At 37.5% G+C, this 15,689-nt stretch overlaps 1 protein-coding gene across 6 annotated transcripts in view; it reads right to left on the reverse strand.

Moving 5' to 3' along the window:
• LOC311301003 (inactive rhomboid protein 2-like) overlaps positions 1-15,689 on the reverse strand; it is a 210,814-nt gene that overhangs the window by 190,671 nt on the left and 4,454 nt on the right. For all 6 annotated transcript variants that reach the window (XM_084425803.1, XM_084425800.1, XM_084425804.1 and 3 more), the window contains one exon: positions 5,140-5,279. In XM_084425803.1, the coding sequence (XP_084281929.1) occupies positions 5,140-5,259 (120 nt within the window). In that variant the 5' untranslated portion in view covers positions 5,260-5,279. The remainder of the gene's footprint in view (positions 1-5,139; positions 5,280-15,689) is intronic.

The raw sequence follows: 15,689 nt of genomic DNA on the forward strand, positions 1-15,689 counted from the left end.
TCCCTATTTAAATAGTTACACGAGTAGTTACACCAATCTCTGTTTGGTCCCTAATGAATGAACTGGGCTAAGCTAAGTGCTATCAAAGTGTCGCCGCGCGCCAGAGCGACTGAGTGCACGCACTGAGACGAGAGAGGTATGTATCAACTCGTCTTAGTTAAGGGAATAACATAGTTTAATATGAAAAAAACGGTGGAGTGTTCCTTTAAGTACTGTTTCAGACTCAAGCATTAGGCGGTGCCACAGGTAATGACGTGTCTTAATGTATGGCTTTGGATTCCGAATGAAGCTATAAGTCTGTAGCAGAAAAAAAAAATAAAAAATCCCAAGACCATGAAGCAAAAAAGCAGGAAAAATGCATGTATTTTTGTAATACTTTAAATTGTTAGTCTTATTTAGTCTCGACAAACCTTGCAATGAAGTCATTAAAAAAATCTATATTCATCCATTGTTTTTCTTTGAAAATGCCTCATGATGAAATGTAAGTTTCAGTTTGTGTCAGTACACATTAATAATCAAACGTTCTTGTATGTATTTAAATGTATAAGAAAAAACATGTTCCTCTTCAGTCACACAATCTGTTGTGTGACTCCAGTCAGTGCTTTAAAAGCAATGCCCATTAGTCTAAATCGTGCATATTTTAAGAATTATTGATGTATTTTCATTAAGCTTTCTTGAAATATTTATCATGCTTTAGTTTTGTTAGTAAATCACGCATTTGTAAAATCATTTCAGCTATGTGTGCATTATTTTCAGAAAGCATTTACAGGTTTTTTGTACAATCATTTTTGCACTAATATCAGAACCTTTATGTCCATTTTCAAAACTCAAACACAACACAAAACTCACGAGTCACAACCGATGATCAAAATGCAAATATACAATACACATACAGTGCTGGTCAGAATAATTTGCCCCCTTGGTAAATATGATCAAAGATGGCTGTAAAAAATAAATCTGCATTGTTAATCCTTTTGATATATATATATTTTTTAATGCAAAATTCTAACCTTTAATTGAAGAAAAATAATTGAAAGTGGGGGGGAATCACATTATGAAATAAATGTTTTTCTCCAAAACACGTTGGGAACAATTATTTGCCCCCTTTTATTAAAGGGTAACTAAACCCTAAACCAACTTTTAGTTAATAATCTGTAAGAATGGGGCTTTATTAGTGCTGTTCATTGATTCAAGTAACTTTTTTGACATTTGGGTATAAAGTGTTTTAATTCTACAATATATGATGTAAAAACGTCTGAGTGCTGCCCTCTTCAGGTTGAACGGTGGCTACTGCAGTTGAATTTTCCTGTTGGATGTTTGCGGTGGCAGGTGACGTAAGCGGTGGCAGGTGACGTAAGCAGGTTCCAGCTCACCACGCCCTTGGCAGTATAAAAACCATCTTGTTTCGTCAAAACCACTGTAGCGAGTCAGGAGTTGGAATTGCGAGTATTGAAAACGATCAGGATAGAGTATTTTAGCATCTATTTAGCATAGCATTTATATAGTTATTTAGATTATTTCGTGTAGACTAGGTAGTTAATTAGCATAGTTGTTAGTGTAGTATTGAGAATGAGAACATACTCATAGGTAGCTTGCTGTCACGTGACGAATTGAGCCCGTCCACCATTTTGGGAGGATACGCTATCGGTTGCCAGGGGCAACAGTGCAAGAGCAATACAGAGACGGAGCAGGAAAGACGGCTCGAGGAATTATAATAGAAATTACGAGAAAATTAAGAAGAAATGGAGAAGAATGCGGCAAAAGAGAAGGGTCCTTACAGGGAGAAACTTACTACCAATGCCAAACAAAAAATGTTTATTTTTTTTTACTTAAATTTTAAAATATGAAAAAACTGTAACACATGGTTCCTACGATTTCCATGACGATCGTGTGAGACACTGGAGCAGTTTTTTACACAGCAGTGTTTTCCAGGCATTCTAAAATAGTGCGACAACCTCCTCTACTACCAATACAAACAATGAACGGTGCTGGCGGGTATCCTCCCAAAATGGCGGAAAGGGGAGGATGACGCGGTCTCTGACCCCCAATTTCCACCAGATGCGGAACGGCTGCGGAACGGCTCCGCTGCGTGACAGCTCCGTGTTCCGTCGTCCGTCAATACCCACCAGGTCCGTATTTGTTGCGGAACAGCTGCGGTCATGACTGACAGCTGAAGTCACAAGGACCCACGAGATCTCGCAAATTCACATATGATCGCGCGATATAAGCGCTGAATTGCTGCGGAGCTCTCCGGCATCCGGCAAAAATAGAAGCTCTGCGTATCTGCTCCGGAGGGCTGCGGATCGCCGGAGTCGGAACGCAGCTGTACCGCATTCAGTGGAAATACACTCATTGACTTTAATGGAAACCTATTGACTCCGCCGCCGTGCCGGAGCCGTAACGCAGCCGGTGGAAATTGGGGGTGAGGGCGGGGGCGCTGTGGCGTGACGACATCTCCTCATTCTCAAATGTTAGAAGCATAGTTAGTTAGTAGCATAGTATTGCATCAGTTAGGATAGCTTCAAAGCGTAGATTTATCTGTATTTAGTACAGTGGTCAGGATGGTAACACAATAGAGGAGGAAATGGGCTTCTCCACACAGCTCGCGCTGAAAAGCGACGCAGTGCCAAACGCTGCTCCTCCTGCATGGACTCCACCACCGCAGCGGCGTCTTGATGTGAGTGATCATATATATTTTAATCACAATTTATGGTTAGGCGAAAGTTAATCCTTTGGGCTTGACAAACACGCCAGCGCCTTTTGCTGGATTTTTTCACAATGGGCAAAATATGAATATGCCTACAGAGAGCGCGCGCTGTTGACATCAACTCGATATAACTCATCAGATGCATGTACTTTACGTCGGATGAGTTAAGACCGCAGTTTGAGCCAGCGGCTCTGGCCCTGTGTCCACAGACAATTCACCCTCCTCCACTTCAGGTGAAGGTGGGGGAGAAAAGTCCTCGACTTCAAATGACAGCTCTGTTGCAAAGATACTTGCGTCCACAGACAGTAAAAGAAAGCTTGCGTCACTCCAGTCACTCTCCATTTTAGAGTCTGACAGCAGCTGTCAATTAATCCGTCACTGCGGGTCTCGCTCAGCCCCGCCCTCGGTTCGTCCCCTCTATCTCCGCTGGGGTCTGCCCACTTTTCCAGCATTTTTCAAATATTGCCAGTGGGTGGAGTCAGGCTCTGACCAGGGGTTTAGTTACCCTTTAAATACTTTTTGCAACCTCCTTTTTCCAAGATAACAGCTCTGAGTTTTCTCCTATAATGCCCAATGAGTTTGGAGACAGTGGCGGTTCTAGACCACAGTAACTGGGGGGGGCAGGCAGGGGCCACTTGTGCTTTTAGGGGGCACACCTTTAACATTCATCTTAACCTATTTTCAGTATAATTTCAAGTCATTTTTCACCATGTCATGTATGACTGCAATCTCTAGAAAAAGCTAATAAATTATATTAGCTAAGCTAATAAAACAATTTCAATTCAAATGAATGTTTCATTATGTTTAATTGTAGTGTGATATAATGATCAATAATAACACATTTTTAGCATCTAAGTACATCTAGGCACTTTTTTACACCTGGCGATATGGCAATAATATCATGTCACATCAGGAAAATCACGATTTTATCATGATTCTTTTTTCATGTTGGTTTTACTATTTTGCAAGTGACTGAGCATTACAGCCAAACTAATTTCCCTATTTTAAAAACAAAGCCTTATAGGTAACAAAATATAAAATAAAAAAGAATGGCAGACATTTAGGCCAAAGTGGCGAAGATAAAAATCTTTGTCATTATTTTCTTTGTTATTATATATTAAGAACAGAGATACATATTACACATACACAACTTAATATACAAATGAAATAAACTGCTTTATTTTTTCAGCTATAGGTGTATTTAACAGTATGAGAAAGTAATTAAATGAACAAATATGAAAATAAAACACAACAGACTTAAAGATCTCAGTCAAGAGCAGTGAATGATTTCCTCTGTGTGTTTTGTTGTTTTATTAACATTAAAGGGATAATTCTCCCCCCAAAAAGTCATAATTTACTCTCTTAAGTTGTTTTAAACCCGAATAAGTTTCTTTCTTCTGTTGAAAATAAACGTTATTTGAAAGAATGTGAGTAACCACAACAGTTGATGTACCCCTGTGACTTCCATAGTATATATTTTTTCCTACTATGTATGGAAGTCAATGGGGACCAGCAACTGTTTGGTTTTGGGTGAACTATCTATGGACAAGCGGCAGCATGTTTATTATTAGGGCTACTGTCTCTTTAAGAACTGCACGCGACACGTCTAATATACACGCATATGACAAGCAGATTTTAATTAATTTTCTCTGTTTGCTTTCACTTTAGACATAACCAACTTTGTTTATGTAAACAATGTCTGTATTTGACAGTATTAGCGCAATATAAGACTCAAAAGATAACTTAGTCCAGTAACAGGCTTTTAGTGCATGTGCGCGTCGAGTGTACGCGCTCAGTAAAGCGCATGTTTGAACAGCGCATCAGCAGCGAATGACATGTTTAACCGGCAAGGCTTTAAAGCACATGAAAATAATGAACTTTTGTGAACTGCAGTGTCCCGTTCCTCTGCGTTAACATTTGATGTGAATATACGTCGTGCTGCAGTGTAGCCTAGATGAAGGCGCCGCAACTGAATAAATGCGCAGTTGTTTGGTGTGATTTTACGATTCCAAATTTAGGGGGGCCAGAGGGGGGGCCAAGCTTGTTGACACGGGGGCACTGCCCCCCCCCCCCCCCCCCCCCCGGCCCCCCCGGCCCCCCCATGCCGTGTATCTGAACAAGATGTCCAGGACCTCTAACAGAAAATTAGGCCCACAGCATTAAAGATACAGCAGAGTTTTTCATTTTACACATGGGGTACTTTTTTTAGCCCTGTATGAACCAAACCCATATTAAGTGTTTGCTGCCAAAAAGCTTTTTTCTTCTTTTTTTTTTTACAGCCATCTTTGATCATATTTAACCATGGGGCAAATGATTCTGACCAGCACTGTAAACCTAAGATCCATGGCATTCTGTGTGAGACGTGCTGCAGCTGAACAGAGGTTTTTTTTTTTTTTTTTTTTTTTACACAAACCTTTATTTTAGACTCCTACCTTTTTGTCAGACTCAGGTTTGGGAATTGCAATCATCAGACTGGGTGGCTTCTTGCTCTTCAGCTTACTTTCTGATTGACCACTGTTACTTTTTGAGGCCTCCTCTTCCTCAGATGACATTGTGATTCCGATTTTCAGGTCTATTAAAAAAAATATTAAATTAAACGGCGAACAATACAGTAAGGAAGCACAATCATATTTATAAAAAATAATAATGAATATGACATTTAGGTTTTAAAACAAATCGAAATTGAGACCAGAAATCTTATATGCACCACTTGTAATGATATTTCTACATAAACATTAACTTTAATGATATTACTGAAAAATAGTCATCTTTATTATGAACCCATGCAGATTAAAAAACTAGGCAGTATATAAAAGAGCATCAAGACTAATCTGAATGTGTGTGTAACATCCCATTTACTAAGATGCCTTTGTCAGTTTTGTTGATGTTAATTTAGATGTATCCTTCACAATCTTAGATAGTGATTTTCCATTGTCGAGCCAGAGCAAGCCAAGTCTAACAACGTGCCGGGTGAGGCCAATAGCCTAGGACCTCAAGCCGCAAGGCTGAAATAAAGTTGTGATTCCACTGTAGGGGAAGTAGCCCCGCAGTGCTACACTAAAACCCGTCCTTAACCCGCCTCCATAGAACAGCGTCACACAACCCCACCATTTCACCAGCATGGGGATAGCTGACTACAGAGTTGTCAAGTCTGTGGTTTTTCAGCAAAATTGGGCTACTTTTGAGTTGCTAAATAGATTTTTTATTCAGTGGGTTGATTGGCCCATTGCAGTAGTTTTGTTCTGCAGACCAGGCAACCCTGGCTGAATGAACATAACACATCTACTTAAAGACACAGTAAGCAATTTCTGGAAAACGCTGTTGAAAGTGGATTGGACCAAGCACCACAACAAACTAGCCAATCAGCAGTAGGGGCGTACACACTCGTGATGGGGTAGGAGAGCGAGCAAGCAAGAGGTAGATTTGTAGAAAGACTGTTGGAAGAGAAATGGCTTAGAGACATTACAAAAGAGAAAAGATCAGAGGAATATCACTGGAAATAGAAGGGTTATGATCAGGCAAGAGCTTTAGGACCCACGTCCACGTTTTAAGACCCAGTAAAGCTTTCCAGCACTGGAAAGACCTAAGCAGTAAGGCCTGACACTGGACACTGAGGTTGCATTATTTCTCTTCCATACCCGAGTAACATTGGTTTTGGGTGTGTGCTGCTTGACAACTAACAACAAACTTTTGCTTGTATACACTTGTGTACTTCATGTAAATTTTTTGTTCTTCCTTGTCATTTATTTGTCATCTTCACTTTATTTTACGCAAATCGGAGTAGATAACCGATAGTATATTCTCAGTAAAGGGTTTCACCCTGTGTGTTTCCACACTGATTAAGGACAGTTCGGAAGATACAAGAAAAGTAAAAATAATATACAACTTATACGTGACATAGATCATAGCTACCGTAGAAAAAGTAAGATCATGCTTTGAATTAAGACGAGTAAAATTAAATATTCACTCAAGACAAACTTTACTTATGCTGCGTCATGGACCACAGAGGCACATCTCGTCTCTGAACATGTGTGGTGATTTTCTAAAAGATACAACTTAATCTAAATAAGAGCAATGTCGAGTCCCTGGATTTCTTGAAAACAAAACAAAAAACAAAATTTGTTTTCATGTTGCATGGACAAAAATACTGCTTGAATATTTTTGTATAAATAAGATCTAAGACGACTAAGCACAGTTTTTGCTTTAAAATTTTAACGTTTTTGAAACAGATGCTGTTTAGTAAAAATAATAAATAATAAATGTAAAGATTTGATTTAAACAGTCTTTTAATTTTAAAAGATCTAATTTAAACTTTTAAGATTATGCTTTTAAATTAATTAAGTAGGAATAAAACTCTGGAAAGCAGACTAACTTTACATATGCTGTGACATTGTGTCCAAGAGGCTCATCTGGTCTGTAACTCCTCCCGTCTCTGTGAGGGTCTGAAGCTTCATTTCACACTGTAGTTTATCCCTGAAGGATCTTATTTAATAACTTATGTAACAAACTACAGTGGCTCAATCTTAAGTTTATAAAGCGACGAGAATACTTTTTGTGCGCAAAACCCCCCCAAAATATTGACTTTATTCCACTATTCATTTCCTTTTCTCTGGGCCTTGAGTTTTTTCACGTAGTATAACTGCGCAGCACTTCTGTGTTGTACGTCACACGTAGGCTCACTATTGGCCGACGCTGGTCATGTGTGTGATGCGTGTGACGTACAACACAGAAGCGCTGCGCAGTTATACTACGTGAAAAAACTCAAGGCCCAGAGAGAAGGAAATGAATAGTGGAATAAAGTCGTTATTTTGGGGGGGTTTTGCGCACAAAAAGTATTCTCGTTGCTTTATAAACTTAAGATTGAGCCACTGTAGTCACTTGGACTATATTAACGATGTCTTTAATACATTTTCTGGGCCAGCAATTTATAATGCCTTAGAAGCCTATGGAGGAGTGATCCAGCTCTCAGATTTAATCAAAAATATCTTAATTTGTGTTCCGAAGATGAACGAAGGTCTTACAGGGTTGGAACAACATGAGGGTGAGTACTGGGTGAACTAACCCTTTAACTTTGACCTGCTAGTAAATAGCAAAAAAGGTAAACCATCAAAAATGTAAAGATTTAATGTTTTATTTCTGTTTGTTGATCAATTTATGGCTATTACGTGATCTGTCATGTAATTTTAGGTTTATTTTTAGGTTAATTTAATCCAATAGTGAAAAGTATACAGCTTTACTATATTTCAGTGTAGACCATCTGAAAATAAATAAATAAATAAAGCCGCAGAGCCATTTACTCATAACTATTAACTAATTAAAAAACAAACTATTAAAAAATAGAATAAGATCAAAGAGGTTATTTAAAATATTGTTAAAAAATATATATTTAAAAACTTTTGTTGATATACTATCAAACATTGCCTGTAAGGCTCTGATCTTCAGAAGGTGTCAGAATTGAGGTGTCATTTTTTGGGCTGCCTCTTTCCTTCACAGTTTCTCCTAGAAAGACAGGATGGGAGACAGTTGCCCCAGGAAGAAACAACGATTAGCTTATCATAACAATCAATGGATAAGAGTATATAAAATTTAACTTCCTGGCCATTTTGTTTTGACCCCTGAAGACACAGGTATAAACATCTAATTCTATTGATCTCACAGCCCTGGTCAGTGTAGAGATGTCAAAATGATCACATTTTGGGGTCTCCCAAACAATACAGGATGGGAGACAGTTGTCTATGATGGTTTACGTTCATTCACGTTTACGATCACTCAATAATAAAACTTTAGAGGTGACTATCCTACCTTTGAATTGTTTGATGCTTCCAGAAACAAATGGCAAACCAAATACACAACAACACACAGTCAGGATGGGGAGCAGTGCCCCTGCATGCATCTCAATTCATCTAAGTGTCTCATACATCTCATCTCATGTTGATAAGCTTAAACCCTATTTTTAGAATACTTATATTTAATCAAATTTCATCTTATTTCATATGGCTATTATTTCATATGCTTTTATTTATCCGCAATGCTTCTTATTTCTCAAAACTCATTTGTACCGTTTCATTCTCACAGACATCATGGACGGTTGTAATCCGAAAACAATTCAAAGAGCTGTGGACTTTAACCAGATAGAAAAGCCAGACAAAAAAGACTAATTTCATCGAAAGTAAGTACACTTCAACTCATGTTTAAAAGATTAAAACTAACTTTAAAATACTTATACTTAATAAAAATGAATCTTATTTCATATAATATGAATGAACTATTATTCACTTTTTACATTCTACTAGGAACTGACCAGATCTTAGCTTTTTGACATCCTTCATTGTCCCTGCTTTAACAGAAACACTTCTCTGAATAGCTAACGGAGACAGCTTGAAAGCAGCATATCAGAAACCAGGGACTCCAGAAACATAAATGTCTGACAGTTTTTGATTTTGGAAGAAGAATTGGAGCCAAGGTATTGTGTTGGAGCTGGGATAGTCACAGCATGTCACATTTCTCAAGTACCACACTGTAAAAACTAAAGTTGCCTCAAATATCCTGTCGGATACTCAAGGAACTTCAAAATGTAATTTAAGTGCCTCAAAGGTCTTTCTCCTATAGTAGGGTTACTGGAGGAGCATTGACAATCTTTGAGGTTCTTGCTGGAACTTATGGGATCCTTTAAGCACTTTGTATTTAGTTCAGAGGTTCTGGAGTCACCTTTTCATTACCATGAGACCTCGAAGTGCTTTGGGGGAAAATAGAGGAACTTGAATGCGATAAAAGAGTCATTAGAAGATCTTTTAACATTTAAGTGGTTCCTGGAAGATCTCTTATGTTAAAGCCAGCATCTGGAGGAACCCAATGGTTCAGTGAGGCCAGAATAAGATTATTATTATCCTATTATTATTATTATAGGTTTGATTCAGTATACATACCCAGGTGAAAAAGACGTACTATTAAATGTATTAAAAATGTACTTGAGTGTGTTTTTAGTAGACCTACAATACAAATATACTTTAATGCATTTTTAATACATTTAACAGTAGCCTACGTCTTTTTCACCTGGGTAGCTTACATTTATTTAGTATAGGCCTATTTTATTGATTAATTTAAACCTTAAACAACAACACTAAATAATAATAATATTAATAATATGAAGAAGAAGAACCAGGAGTAGAAATGTTTTATTCGGTCACGAAACTGCTGCTATTCCTCTGCTGTCGTCGCTTCAGTGATGCTTGCGCTGCTCGCGCGCAACAAAGCTCAGCTGATCGTCATCGGGTTTGAAAGTAACTCCTCTCATCAAAGCTTCCGCCGTTTGTTCGGCTCTCCATTACAAGGTTTGTAAACTCGCCAAATAAATATAAATACAGAGTCTACTCACTATATATTCAAACACACATATATATAAAATAAATTTATACATTTATTATACATTACTACGTTTTTACAGTGTTTACCACTCGTTTATTGCACAGTATCTGGTATGAAGGTTTTAGCCGCGATGCTAACTACGTTGATCTAATAAACAAATGGAAATGATTGAGTCTTAGATTGATTTAGTCATTCAATTCAACATATTTTGTACAACTGTGTCTTCAAATTGCTGCTATAGCCTAACTAATTTAGCTGATTCCTGCTGTCGTCATTGGCGTTTGTTATGAATAACAAAAGCAGGTTAATATATGATCATAAAGCAATACAAATCAGCATTGATCTACTTCCAGTGACTTCTACAAAATGTTATAACTCATATTGGAAACTTAATAGTTCTGTACTGAATCATGAGACAGTTATATTAAAGAAATTTATTCATTCCTTTTCGACTAAAGCCAAAGCAGAACGGGTTTACGGTAAACATTGGGAGTTGCTTAAATTTGAATTAGGCAAATTTTTCAGAAATTATTGTAGTAATACCGCTAAACTCAAAAGAGCCCAAGAAGAGGACATAATTTCCACCATTACATACTTGTCATCTAGATGTCCTGATAGCTTATCTCTTGAGGAAAATAATACTCTCTGTGAGTATCAGCACAAATTGGACGAACTTTATCAATTTAAAGCTGAAGGTGCTTTTGTAAGGTCCAGAAGACGCTGGCTTGAAGAAGGAGAACAAAATTCAGCTTACTTTTTTAGATTGAAAAAGTCTCTGACTAAAAACAACATTCATCAGCTTAAAATTGGTAACTCTCTCTCTGAAAACCCAAAAGAAATTGCCAAATATTGTTCAGATTTCTATAAGAATCTTTATAGCAACCGTTTTTGTTATGACAGCACTGTATCCTTTATGGCCTCGGTAGGTAACGTTAATTGCATTAGTGCTCCAGATAAAGATTTTTGTGATCGCCCCATCACATTAGTTGAGGTTCTCGAATCTATCAAAAACTTAAAGGTTAATAAATGGCCAGGTGTACAGTACCAGTCAAAAGTTTGGAAACACTACTATTTTTAATGCTTTTGAAAGAAGTCTCTTATGCTCATCAAGCCTGCAGTTAAAAAAAAAAAAAAACAGTAATATTATGAAATATTATTACAATTTAAAATAATGGTTCTCTTTTTTAATATACTTTAAAATGTAATTTATTTTTGTGATGCAAAGCTGAATTTTCATCAGCAAGTACTCCAGTCTTTGGCGTCTTATGATCCTTCAGAAATCATTCTAATATGCTGATTTATGATCAATGTTGGAAACAGTTGTGCTGCTTAATATTTTTTTATAACCTGAGATACTTTTTTCAGGATTATTTGATGAATAAAAAGTTAAAAAGAACTGTATTTATTTAGAATAGAAATCTTTTGTAACAATATACACTACCGTTCAAAAGTTTGGGAACAATAACTATTTTTTCTTTAAGAAATTAGTACTTTAATTCAACAAGAATGCGTTAAATTGATAAAAGGTGATGGTAACGATTTATATTGTTAGAAATGTTTTTATTTTGAATAAATGCTGTTTTTATGAATAAATGCTGTTAACGTTTTACTCATCAATGAATCCTGAAAAAAGTATTCCAAAAAAAATATATTAAACAGCACAACTGTTTCCATCATTGATAATAACTGAGTATCAAATTATCATATTAGAATGATTTCTGAAGGATCATAAGACACCAAAGACTGGAGTACTTGCTGATGAAAATTCAGCTTTGCATCACAAAAATAAATTACATTTTAAAGTATATTAAAAAAGAGAACCATTATTTTAAATTGTAATAATATTTCATAATATTACTGTTTTTTTGTTGTTGTTTTTTTTTGTTTTTAACTGCAGGCTTGATGAGCATAAGAGACTTCTTGCAAAAGCATTAAAAATAGTAGTGTTTCCAAACTTTTGACTGGTACTGTATATGGCCTCACTTCAGAATTTTATCAAAGATTTGCAAAAGATTTGGCCCCTTTTTTATTAGAAGTAATTTATGAAAGTATTAGTGTGGGATCTCTTCCCTCTACCTTAACACAAAGTTTAATAACTCTTATCCCCAAGCCTAAAAAAGACTTATTATTAATTGATAATTGGCATCTGATTAGTCTTTTAAATTGTGATTATAAAATCATTGCTACAATTTTTGCAAAACGTTTAAAAACTATTTTAGAGGACATAATAGATGAAACGCAATCAGGCTTTCTAAAAAACAGACACATTTCAAACAATATCCGGCTGGTTCTTGACCTGTTAGACTATTCAGAGTTAGTGAGGGATGATAGTTACAGTGAGGAAAATAAGTATTTGAACACCCTGCTATTTTGCAAGTTCTCACACTTAGAAATCATGGAGGGGTCTGAAATTGTCAGCATAGGTGCATGTCCACTGTGAGAGACATAATCTAAAAAAAAAAATCCAGAAATCACAATGTATGATTTTTTTAACTATTTATTTGTATGATACAGCTGCAAATAAGTATTTGAACACCTGAGAAAATCAATGTTAATATTTGGTACAGTAGCCTTTGTTTGCAATTACAGAGGTCAAACGTTTCCTGTAGTTTTTCACCAGGTTTGCACACACTGCAGGAGGGATTTTGGCCCACTCCTCCACACAGATCTTCTCTAGATCAGTCAGGTTTCTGGGCTGTCGCTGAGAAACACGGAGTTTGAGCTCCCTCCAAAGATTCTCTATTGGGTTTAGGTCTGGAGACTGGCTAGGCCACGCCAGAACCTTGATATGCTTCTTACAGAGCCACTCCTTGGTTATCCTGGCTGTGTGCTTCGGGTCATTGTCATGTTGGAAGACCCAGCCTCGACCCATCTTCAATGCTCTAACTGAGGGAAAGAGGTTGTTCCCCAAAATTTCACAATACATGGCCCCGGTCATCCTCTCCTGAATACAGTGCAGTCGCCCTGTCCCATGTGCAGAGAAACACCCCCAAAGCATGATGCTAACACCCCATGCTTCACAGTAGGGATGGTGTTCTTGGGATGGTACTCATCATTCTTCTTCCTCCAAACACGTTTAGTGGAATTATGACCAAAAAGTTCCATTTTGGTCTCATCTGACCACATGACTTTCTCCCATGACTCCTCTGGATCATCCAAATGGTCATTGGCAAACTTAAGACGGGCCTTGACATGTGCTGGTTTAAGCAGGGGAACCTTCCGTGCCATGCATGATTTCAAACCATGACGTCTTAGTGTATTACCAACAGTAACCTTGGAAACGGTGGTCCCAGCTCTTTTCAGGTCATTGACCAGCTTCTCCCGTGTAGTTCTGGGCTGATTTCTCACCTTTCTTAGGATCATTGAGACCCCACGAGGTGAGATCTTGCATGGAGCCCCAGTCCGAGGGAGATTGACAGTCATGTTTAGCTTCTTCCATTTTCTAATGATTGCTCCAACAGTGGACCTTTTTTTACCAAGCTGCTTGGCAATTTCCCCGTAGCCCTTTCCAGCCTTGTGGAGGTGTACAATTTTGTCTCTAGTGTCTTTGGACAGCTCTTTGGTCTTGGCCATGTTAGTAGTTGGATTCTTACTGATTGTATGGGGTGGACAGGTGTCTTTATGCAGCTAACGACCTCAAACAGGTGCATCTAATTTAGGATAATAAATGGAGTGGAGGTGGACATTTTAAAGGCAGACTAAAGCCTGGAACACACCAAGCCGACGGTCGGCCGTCGGGCAGTTTCCGTGCGTCGGCCGACTAAATCTTCTCAGTGTGTTCCGCACCGTCGGCTGAAGTTGGTCCTCGTCGGCTTTTTTTCGGCCGATTCGACATGTTGAATCGGCGTCGGGCCGTCGGTGAAAGAGGGAACTCTGATTGGCTGTTCAGCTTAGTGAACGAGAATAATAGCAAAACAGCGAGCAAAGAAGTCAAAATGGGACAGACACGCTGTTCTAATGTTACGTCATCTTACCTGAGTGTTCTTTGGTGAATATTTCAATAATAACACGGGCGGAGTGGAATAAAGAAAGTGTTTAGCAGGATTGATATTCAAAACGGTAAGCGCGCACTGCTTTGTTTGTGTATCTGCAGCCGGCAGCGTCCGTTTCCCTTTTTGAATGACGAATATAGACGAATATATATGCAGAAGTAGTAGTTCTCTCGGTGTGTTCAAGTGCAGCTTTTTACCCCGACGCGAGGCGACAACACAGTCGGCTTTCATCAGCGCTAATTCGTCGGCGTCGGCTTGGTGTGTTCCAGGCTTAACAGGTCTTTGAGGGTCAGAATTCTAGCTGATAGACAGGTGTTCAAATACTTATTTGCAGCTGTATCATACAAATAAATAGTTAAAAAATCATATATTGTGATTTCTGGATTTTTTTTTTTTAGATTATGTCTCTCACAGTGGACATGCACCTACGATGACAATTTCAGTCCCCTCCATGATTTCCAAGTGGGAGAACTTGCAAAATAGCAGGGTGTTCAAATACTTATTTTCCTCACTGTATGTGTTTCCATGCATTTTGTTGAAATGTCTTTTCTTGTATAGCCTATTGTATATACATGGTTGATTATTCATGTTGCTTATGTATTATACTTTTTTTTTTGTGTATTCATTGATATTAATCTATAGGTAGCTTTTTTTTCCATGTGCATGGAAGTGTATGTATAAAAATGAATATAAAATATGTAATAAACAATTCTTATTTTGTATTTGGTTCAATTTGTTTATTATAATAGAAGTCAAAGGTAACCATAGTAACAAAATGAAATTAAATATAAAAAAAAATGAAATTTGGTTCCTGGAGGCACCCAAAGTGGTTCCACGCAGTGCCTAATATAAGAGTTCCTCAGGAAACTTGTGTGGTTCTTCAGAAAACCACCCCTTTTTAAAGGGTGCCTAGAGGATCTACAGACGATTCCGCCGATGTGGCAAAGTGAAGAACCCCAAAAGGTTCCTCCAGGCACCTTTTATTTTTACAGTGCAGGATTTCTGTATCCACTGACACAGGTCCCAACCCATGGTCTAACAAGTTGCCTCATTTGTTGACTCTTACATTGCTAGAGACCTATTCCACCCCAGGTTCCCACAGTCAGTGGTGGACATCACTAATTATTTTTACTTAGTTATTGTACTTAAGTACATTTATCAAGTATCTGTACTTTATCTGAGTATTTTTATTTTGGGAAACCTTTACTTTTACTTTACTACATTCCAAAGCATAATAGCGTACATTTTACTCCACTACATTTCATAAAAACATCTGTTATTCTTCTTTATTTTGAACTGTGTAAATCATCACCTGCTTATCGTAACCATATTATCGCCTAAAAAAGGAAGGTTTAAAAAAAAAATGTATGCCAACGTCACACATCTTCCCTGCTGCGGTTTCAAATGATAGTAGTACATATGTGCTACTTCTTATACATATACATATATGTAGTACATATAGCGTTCTTCTTAAAATGTTAACACATTTTTCCCCATGTGGACATCTTTTTTTATATTGAATGTTTATATTTGTCAAGAAACATTTATTTAGTTTTTCCTCATTTTTATATACTGTATGGTATATTTTATTATTTTCACTTGTTTGCACACTTGAATTATCAGTA

This window comes from Rutilus rutilus (assembly GCF_951802725.1).
Source record: "Rutilus rutilus genome assembly, chromosome: 12".
NCBI lineage: Eukaryota > Metazoa > Chordata > Actinopteri > Cypriniformes > Leuciscidae > Rutilus > Rutilus rutilus.